The sequence below is a fragment of the Myripristis murdjan genome, chromosome 24 (assembly GCF_902150065.1).
Source record: "Myripristis murdjan chromosome 24, fMyrMur1.1, whole genome shotgun sequence".
NCBI classification, from domain to species: domain Eukaryota; kingdom Metazoa; phylum Chordata; class Actinopteri; order Holocentriformes; family Holocentridae; genus Myripristis; species Myripristis murdjan.
The window spans coordinates 22921987-22932303 of record NC_044003.1 but is presented as its reverse complement, the minus strand read 5'-3'; the positions used below and the strand labels follow the sequence as shown (position 1 = coordinate 22932303).

Here is a 10317-nt window from a genome sequence, read left to right as displayed (position 1 = left end):
ATAAGCCTTACAAATAAAACGGTTCCAAAATGAAACTCAACTGCCAACTCGAATCAAATCAGCGCACAGTAAATATATATTAAAGTTGATTCGGTTGATCAGATTGGTGATACGAAATCGACTTGCATTTTGATATTTCTGTCATCCCTGGGCCATACAAATAAACAGTCCCACAATGAAATTCCTCTACAACGTTTAGGGACGTTTTCCACATTACTGCAAATGTATTCAGTGGTGAAAAACTGATATTATCGGACTTGAAACTGAACTCTGTTGGAATAACTGGCTCCATGGTTCCTGCAAGGCCATGTTTATCACTATTACAGATTTAATTACTACTATTCACATTTATCCATCCATAAATTGTTAGCTGATCTTTGAGAATGTTGGACAATGTGAACCATATTTCTGGCGTTTGGGGCACAGTGAGGGGAAGTGTAACTCAATCACTCTTTTTTTTTCTCCTCCTGTCCACATGACGAGGTGCCAGATGCGTGTCAGTGCTTTCAGACTTTATATATATCCCTCCCACATCCTCACACACATACACACACACACACAGAAAGCCACCACACGCACTCACATATGTGCACGCCTGTGCACATGTACATACACACATACACAACTCTACACAAGCTCCCTCACATTCATGTGCCTGTGCACATACATACATATTCAAACATATATACACACATATATGAAACACAAGAAGTCAACTTATTTCAAGTTATTCAAGCACTTAGGCTGTGGAACTGCACATAAAGCGCTTTGTTTTATATGGGAGTCCTAACGTGAAATGTACGAAGTTTTATCCAGTTCAACAGTATAAAAACAAGCTGCAAAAACCTTAAAGGATCCAAATAACCTGACAGCTGTGCCTCTATAGTCGTCTCTTTCATTTTGGAATAAGCTCTGAGTATCAAAGGCCTTTGTCATAAAGACACTGCAATAAAGCCTGTTTGGGAGCAGCGTGGAAAGGGAACACAGAGTGGCATTGCACATGTTGTGGTGTCACACTGCTGGTGTGTGATGTGGCACTCATTGGGGGGACTGATGGGTAATCAGGGCGGGGGGGGTGGGTGGGTGATGGGGGGCAGAGGGGAGGGTGTGGGGGGACCAAAATGAGCTGCTGAGTGGAGAGCAGGCTGAGATGTGGAGGCCTCTGTGAGCTCAGAGAGGGTAGAGGATGCCCTCTACAGTAAATGCATGAGGGGCAGGCAGAGCAGGCCTGCTCACTGACACACTGAACTGTCTGTCCATCAGTTTCCACACAAACACATGGAACATTTCAGCGCTGAATATCAAACTGTAACCTTGTATTTATTTGTTTGAAATCAATGTCTTATTTTTCTTTTCACTCCCCTTTTCACTGGGGGATTGTAATGATACAGTGATGTAAAAATGATATTAGCTTGTGAAGTAACATATCATTTTATTTTATTATTGACTGATGAATTGATTGATTAGGAACACTGTAAAATAATATTTCCATCACTCATCCAAGCGTGCACAAAAGTTTTTTTTCTTTGTTTTTTTTTTTTTTTTTTTTTTTTTTTAATCCTGCTTTGGCCTATGTAAAAGCCATATACTGTGAGCAAAATATTATGCATCATTCCTTTTTATCTATACACATGAACGAGCTCTGAATAATGATTAATAAAAATGATGATGATTACATGTGTAGGCTGTGCGTAATTGCCAGAGGCTTTAAAAACGGCTGCGTTTAAACGTTTATTGGCGTCATGAGGGGCTCCATATGACAGATCACCATTAATTACATTTTATTAAATATTTCAAAATGTGTGCAGTAAGTGGTGTAAGTGTAAAGTGGATTTTACAGGGGGGGAAAAAAGACGTTTTAAACGGGCCACACGAGTGGATAATATAAAATATCATATGTGTGGAGCGGAATACCTGTATACCTGCACAACAGCTCTCCCCTGTGACTAAGTGAAACTCTACTCCTGCGCCTCTGCGACTCCCAGCTCTCCGGTGACTCACTCACTCATACCTTATACTGTAGACTGCAGCTTGGCTCGGCTCTATGAAACGGTCTTTTGAACCGCATGTTGCCAGGAGATAGTGGTGATATTACACGACTGATGGACTGATCGGTGTTACTGGCCGAAAATGAGCGCCTCCGAAGCGCGGGGCGCATGGATCGTCCAGGGAAACGGTGCCATGTCGGTATGTACGGCAGACGGTGTTAAAGTGTTCACTGAATAACCGCGGGGAGATGCGGGGGTGAAACAATGCCCCGGCGTGTTTGGTGTAGGTGTGTTTATTAGATATTAGACTTGTCCGTGTCGTCTATAGGCGTGATAGATCACGGCGGAGGGAATGGATCTGACTCCAGACACCACGTGTTGGAGTCGCATCAGCGCAATAATTGCTGGGCGCTTGAGCTATATAAACCACAAAAAGCCTGAGCACGGGAAACCCCGGCCTCCAAACACTAACCACATTTACGGCTACAAAAACGGCTCTCGTTTTTCCGCCTCCTTCATCTCACCGGCGATGATTTTCTTTTTCTTTTTTTCCCACTTCATCAACCTTTTTTAACCATGTATGCAAAACGTGCGGTTCGACCGAGCGGCTTCGCGGCGAAATATGTACAATTAGTTGGCGACGCGTGTCTATAAATAGCGCTCTGTTTTGTTAAAAAGCTTAATCCCCTGACTTTGAAAACTTTTTTTGTGATGTGTACATAGCCTGTGGGCTCCGAGAAAGCTTTTCAGATTGGCACAAAGACTTCAATGACGCACCTGGAGCAGCGCTTTGACTTTTCTCTAAAGGAGAGAGACAAACACTTTTTGAGCATCTGGGTCGACTTTTTTTCAGTACTGTATAAGCTATTACGCGCTTGGACATTTATTTGATGTTATTTATATCCACACATCAGCGACTACGCCTGCGTTATGGTGCATGGACGCTACCCCCGAGAAGTTTGAAAAGACTGTGTCATTAAAAACATCATCAAGCGTCCAGGGGGTGTTTTTCTAGCCGGAGAAGTATATTTTATGTCGTTTGAAGGCGCCCACTAAAGTTTGTAGTGGAGAGGGTTTTTGCAACGCTGTGTGCGCTCACCAAGTCCCATTTTCCATTGGCAGACGCGCTGAGGTTCTGCGAGCAGCGGCGCACGCTCTGAGTTTCGCCCTGAGTGAGAGAGAGAAAGAAAGAGAGAGAGAGGAGTTGGGGAGAGCCTTTGGTGCCTTTTTAGATAATCCAGGCTGTTGTGATGCGAATTCCCGTAGATCCCAGCGCCAGTCGGAGGTTCAGTCCGCCGTCCAGTAGCCTCCAGCCGGTCCCGGGGAAGATGAACGATGTGAGCTCTCCAGCCGGTCAGCCGGACGCAGCGGCGGCGGTGCCAAGACTGCGTCCCCACGAAAACCGCAGCATGGCCGAGATAATCGCCGACCACCCGGCCGAGCTGGTCCGCACCGACAGCCCCAACTTTCTGTGCTCGGTCCTGCCCTCCCACTGGCGGTGCAACAAAACGCTCCCCGTCGCCTTTAAGGTAAGCTCCCACTGCGTGATGCGCTGGCAAATACAAATTACCTCCAGTCGGTCATCATGGAGCAAACAACCACCAGCGTAAAACCAACGGTGGTTTTTTAGAAAAGAATGAATGCATGGTTTCTCTTTACATTTCCTGTATGGATTTAATTTATATCACGTCGGTAGTATTTTGTAACACATACACCTTTAATTTAGCGCTTATTTTAATTTACAGCAGAGCAAAAAGCTGGGTAAACTGAGTTGCTGTGGGTTATTTCGCTACTATCTGGCCTCACTTGACTTCCCTTAGGATTTAAAGTTGCACCTGGATTTGTTAGTTTCTGCCAAAATAGTGAATGTGGTCCATAATTAAAAATCATAAATCAAGGATCAGGCCATCACAAGCACTGTGTTCGTTAGGTTATTCTGTTAAGAATATGGCGCTTTAGCAAATGTACCCACCTAATTAATTTCAAATGAGCATGCTTTTATGGCAAAAACGGGCATGTGGGCTGGAAACATTTTCCGAAGGAGTTTGGATGTTTCGTGAAATGCATCACGTTGTAAAGGAAATAATGAAATGGCACGTCAGTGTTGTTTTCCTCTCACAATTTACACGTTGGAATGACAGCATTATATTTGCCTCCATACGCCTTTAATTTACTATACGCTATAGACCATTACAGTGACTTATTGAAACACCATTCCAATGCAAATTGCAATTTAGCTTCATTAGCTACAATTTATCATTTAGTGATTAATTGTAATTTTTGTTTTTAGGGCAGTAATTTTCATCATATGTGAAAATTACGTGAAAATGACTTAATTAGTTTTCAGTTGAAAGTTTAGAATTTTTTTGTAATCACTCTGTCCCATGCTCACTTTAATTGCTCTTGTAATATGCAAAAATGCAGAAAAAATATATATAATAACGTGCATCAAAGAATAATGGTTTGTTTGGATTTTTTTTTTTTTTTTACATTTAAAGCTTTTATGGGCCTTCCTTTTTTCTTTTTTTTTTAAGATTTGACAATTTGTGGGTGATCATCATGTTTTAAGGAAAGGCCCTGTTAATGACGTGACACGTCTTATTTTAAGGATGGATCAAAGGCAAGGCCCAAAATCAATTGTTCCACTTTTTTTTTAAACATGTTATTTAATTGTAATGCACCTCTGCAGGCCTGCAGGCCCACCCATTCCTTTTTATCTACATCCAGCAATCTAAATAATAACAGAAGGCCTCGCTGGTTTTACTTGAATGACTTGTTGAATTGATAACTGATTCTAATCACATTTATCTAAACATCAAACATTCCTGCTTATGGGACGAGATTATGAAATTAAACCCAATCATCAACATAAATTGGGAGCAATTTTAGCAGGATCACATGACATAACACAAGTCTCATTTTTTTTTCATCACTCAAATTGAGAATGATAACATAACAATGTTGGTCCACGGCTTTTGGCATTTGAGCTCTGCATTAATAGGAATGAGCAGTCGCCTGTAAGAAATAATTTTTTTTTGAATGGCCAGTTTCCCAGTTTTCTTAAACTATGGATTGGGAGCAGAGAATGAATCATAATGTGGACCAGCAGTACATTTTCATGATTTTGGGTGCATGGATGAAAGATTAAAATTTCCCATTTACCTTTAAAAAAGAGCCCCCTGTTGCAGATAGTTCATATTATTGCTGCACCCTGACCTCTGACCTTATGCTCATTGCAGGTGGTGGCACTGGGAGATATACCTGATGGGACCGTTGTCACGGTAATGGCGGGAAACGACGAGAACTACTCTGCCGAACTGCGTAACGCCTCGGGGGTGATGAAGAACCAGGTAGCACGATTCAACGACCTGCGCTTCGTGGGCCGCAGTGGGAGAGGTGAGGCCCAAGCAGCTTGTGCTCCATCCACCACAACGCATTATGACTCAGCAGGGGCTATTAGGCTGGTGTGGATTAGTGGTCACATTTCCAACGTGGCAACATAATGATTTCTCTTACTCCAAATCCCACTGGCCATCTCTTAATGTCTGAGCGATGATTCATATCTCTCGCTCTCTCATTCCTTAAAATGAGGGTACTTGGGAAATTTAGTTTTATCCTTAGAGTCAAACTATTATCACTGATATATGGAGGCCTAATTGAAGCCAACCTGTGCCCTATTTTGGGTACTGGCCCAAACTTTAAGAAACACAGTTTTGCAAATGATATTATGTGTATTTATCCAGCATTAGGTATATTCATCTAAATTAGATAATAGTTAAATTTGTTTTTTTTTTCCCTGCAAGTCCTTGTGTGACCTTCATGGCCCATGGCCCAACTCAGTTCAGGTTTATGAACATATTGGGAGGTGCTGCAGCCTCACAGCCTATCACTCTCTGCACATGTCCTCAGGCTGTGAAGGAGTTACACAGCGGTGCAGTCTTATTGGAGCAAATGGCATTCCCAAAATATTTGGCATCACCGGAGTTACTCTTTGCATCAATTACGTGTTGTGTAACTAAATCATCTCATTTACGAAAAGAGGTTTGGCAGTTAGGATGTTCTCTCTCTCGCTCTCTGCAGCGACTCTTCACACATGCAGCGTAATGAACTTCACTCTCTCCCAGCTCCCTGGAAATATTTTCTCACAGACTTAGTTTTCTGCACGCCGTTAAGAAGTGCCAAAGTGGGCTCTCTGGTGACTTGTCGGCGATAAGAGCTGTCAACAAATTCACCAGCGCTGTGGCCACTTGAGTTTTCCTCTCTGTGATAGCTGTCAAAGACGGAGGATGGGGGGGAGGGAGGAGAGTGACGGAGTCTAGAGAGGGGAGCAGGCACATGGTGGAGGACCTGTTGCCATGGAGACCTTGTGCGTCCTTTCGCTGTGACACAGAATCTAGTCACAGGAAGTGACATAGGAGCCAGGGGAGATCGGACTACGAGGTCTCTGAAATGAATACCCTGCAATGACAGAGATAAGTACAGGCAGAGCGAGGAGATAGGATGTTTGATAGCTAAAAGTCATGCACAGAGAGATGGGGAGAGCCAGCAGAGATGGACAAGGAGGGGACTGTTAGACATCTGACGTCCAGCCACAGTATGCTGACAGCACTGATGGATAGGACATGACACAATAGATAACCCCAAGTAACTGGACACTAGTAATAACATGATTAGCCTCAATAGCGTAGGACAGCATCAAAACCAGCAACAGTAGAAAAGGACAGGGAGACAGGATCGTCTTGATAATAAAATAAGTCAGAGTGAGATGGATAGAGAGGACAGTGATGATGAATGCAGGCAAGCATGGACTAGGTGTCCCACTTTTCCCACATTAGCCTCAAATCAGGTATGTCGGCCACCTGTTGCATCCGTGACACTGTATCCTCCGCATGTTTATAGCTGGGATGTAAAGGCGGAGGACAGGGATGGGAACGGGGGGCGTGGCTGGATGGGTCGGACAGCTGTTTCGACGAGCTGCTGCAGCAACCTGCCCCCCACTTCCTGTTTCCTGTGCGTCGCCATGGTTACGTGATGCATGTGCATACCTCAGACGTTAGTGTTTGTGCTGAGCTGGCTGTTGCGCTCTGATTCATAGCATTCCTTCTGCTCGTGCACAAACACATACACTCAGATACTCTCCCTCTCTCTCTCACACACACACACATACACTCAGCCCCCGAGGCAACAACTGCTGGGGATTATCAAGAAAGGAAGTGACTATTAAAATGCCTCTCGCCCACTCACACAGCGTTAGATGGGGAGAAATTCTGGATAACAAGATACTGGCTCCTCCAGTCAATCTTCTATTTAGGCTCTGCCAAAAAACCTAAATAGAGCCTCTGAAATGGCCAATGTTGTCTGCCATTAATCCACTTACAGCCGATTTGTCCCAGTTTGTATTGGCTATTATGGGATCACAAGCACACTTGTGACTTGGGGATGGTTTAGTAATGAATGCAGGACATTGTCCCCGTGGATGGCCTGTCATTTGATGTTGTTTGATGTTCCCACAGGCAAGAGCTTCACTCTGACAATCACAGTATTCACCAATCCACCACAAGTGGCCACTTACCACCGAGCCATAAAGGTCACCGTGGACGGACCGCGCGAGCCCAGGAGTGAGTACAAACATGCACACATACACAGTGTGGTACTTTGGATTTATTTACACATGCACACACACTACAGAGGAATCTCCATCGTACAAGCCATTTAGTCTCACATTCAGTTTTAACATCTTATTTTTCTTAAAACAAGTAAAAAAAAAAAATCAGTGGTGAGTGGGATGAGACATTCCCATCCCACTTGTTTCCAGTGAGACTTCAGTTGGGATTTTTCTGGAAACGTGTAAAACATTTGACATTGACATTTTATTTGGAAAAATTCTGAAAAAAAAGTGGGATTATCTCATTCCACTGGCAGGTTTTTAAAAACTTTTTTCCCCCCAGAGTAAATCTTACAAACTCAGGTGTAAACATACAGCATCTGCACATTGACAATCACAATACAAAGTCACACTGCTTCTCAGTTGCCTCTGACTAAGTTGTGGGCGTGGCTAGCCTCGCAGTCAGCCAATAGGAGCAGGCCGGCGCCACTGAAGTAAAAATGGATCCCTGCCTGAAATGGTGACAGGCCAATAAAACAAGTTAATTAACGAAAAGAACGAGTTTTACTGGAAAAAATGTTTGATTGTTTTAAGTAGCAATCAACAGTTTTTTAATTAAACGGACTTCCCAGAAAACAGCCCGGCTTCCCATGTGATGTTCCGAGAGAGCCAGTGAGAAAGAAGGAAAGCGAGAGAGAGACAGAGAGTGTTCCAGAGAGGGTACACCGGGTAGCAGAGTGCTAGCATCAGCTCATTTTAATGGGCCATATAAAAACAACTGAGGAGGAAAAAAAACTTTACTATAGCCGTTAGTGCCAACTGGTCTGGCATGCAGCTGTTTCCCTAACCCTCCTCCCTATTCATAAAAAAAACATATTCTCATCTCATGGCGTCTCAATGAACAATATCACATCACAAACAACCCTCCACCAGCGCCGTCACATATGGCACCAGGACGCACAGAGACACAGAGGAGCCTGGAGACACTGGGATTAGTACCACCATCATTCTCCGCTGCAGCGAACCTGCCCATGGCGCCAGAAACGCCTCACGCTCTCGAACACACACAAATTCACTGTTCGTCGGCACGCACGCTGAAACAAAGGCACATGCATGTCCTCAAATGCACGGGTACAGCCACACACACACACACACACACACACACACACACACACACACACACAAAATCACGCGCTCGCACCCTCTTTTCTCTCCGTCTCGCTCGCTCGCTCGCTCTCTTGATGTCTCTCTAGCCATCTTGTTTGATCAAAAGCATTTCCTGTGCATCTGCTGTCCCCCCCCTCAGATGACTTCCAAACAAATCCTGTTATTTGGTGACGGGCAGATGGGAAGTCAGAATGGAATTTGTTTATAAAAGGCGAATTTCGTCTCAACAACAACTGCGCATTCTTGTCCAGAGAGCCTCACTGGAGTGCCGGCATGCATGAATTGAGGTTAAGTCAGCAAATAGACACGCACAGAACCACCTAATCTCAGGTCGTGCCTTAAGCATGACATTATGTTCTGGCATGGTGAAGGGACTTCACAGGTTCATAATTAGCCATCCGTTGTTCTTCTTCTGTGGTACTGCAACTGCAGGATGCTTAAAAAAAAAAAAAAAAAAAAAAAAAGCAGAACTGGACTCATTTTCTTTTCAACATCTTCCAGTGCAGTTTGGACAACTACTTACTCAGGGCAATAATTTAGGCAATAAAAAGAATGTCATCACACGTAACCCCTGAACTTCTTTAGTGTGTTCTTAAGTGGTCAAACCTGCAGTGCGGGTGTAATTTGGCCTGAAACGGCAGGGAGAACACGTCTCCCTCTCAGGGGTCATTAGGCCCGGGTCGGAGGGTGGCAAAACACACATGTGCCCTCTCGACTGCGCCTCCCTCTCTCCTCCGGGCCTCAGACACAGAGGCTCAGAGCTGAGAGCCCCGGCTGTCTCCAAGCTGTGATTCTATCTGTGAACGCTTCATTGACACATGGGGGCTTTGTCGGCCATTACAGCTCTATTTTGTGTTAAACGAGTGGGTAATTAGGAGGCCTGTAGTACACCGGGCCAGGGAGGGGGGGCCCCACAGGGAGGGAGGGGTCCATGGAGAAACACAGAGAAAGAACAGTGGGCTGTGTAAGCCTGACATACACTGGCGGTCTGTGTCCCTCCTCTGTAAAAAAAAAAAACAAAAAAAAACACTGTTATTTCTCTGGGAAACAAACTGACAATAAGTAGATTTCAACATGTCCCCGAGACTGGCTGCAATGCAGGGCGTGAAGAGCTATAATTACTCAGTTAACTTAACTCCCCGGCCGTAATTTATATTTTTATTGATTTACTCTGCATCCCCGTTCTCAGCTTGGGAAGCCGTTTCAGCTCTTGTTAGTGCTTGGCCTCCGTGTGGGTGTCTGATTCAGGAGGGACACTGTGCGTCGGTGTGTTTGATGAACCTTATGGCGGCCATATGAGTTCTCCTGAGGGACGTGACTTCCCCAGTGGGTGAACTGAAACCTCCCGAGAATAAATGAGACTCATATCTCTGAACTTTGTAGCTGAGCTGCTGTTAATTAATTGTGTGGTCAGAGTGACTAGTATCAGGAAGGCCTACTATAGAGATCTGTGGTATGATCCCCCCCCCCCCCGCCCCATCCCCCTTTCCTCTGCAGAGGCTCATAGTGAGTGTGTGTGTGTGGGTATGGTGGGTATGGTGAGTGGTTAGTCAGGTC

General features: G+C 44.6%; 1 protein-coding gene across 2 annotated transcripts in view; it reads left to right on the top strand.

Moving 5' to 3' along the window:
* Positions 1-2096: 2096 nt before the first annotated feature.
* runx2b (RUNX family transcription factor 2b) overlaps positions 2097-10317 on the top strand; it is a 22484-nt gene continuing 14263 nt past the window's right edge. For both annotated transcript variants that reach the window (XM_030047066.1, XM_030047065.1), the window contains exons 1-4: positions 2097-2187; positions 3255-3517; positions 5228-5384; positions 7502-7606. In XM_030047066.1, coding sequence (XP_029902926.1) covers positions 2157-2187; positions 3255-3517; positions 5228-5384; positions 7502-7606 — 556 coding nt within the window. In that variant the 5' untranslated portion in view covers positions 2097-2156. The remainder of the gene's footprint in view (positions 2188-3254; positions 3518-5227; positions 5385-7501; positions 7607-10317) is intronic.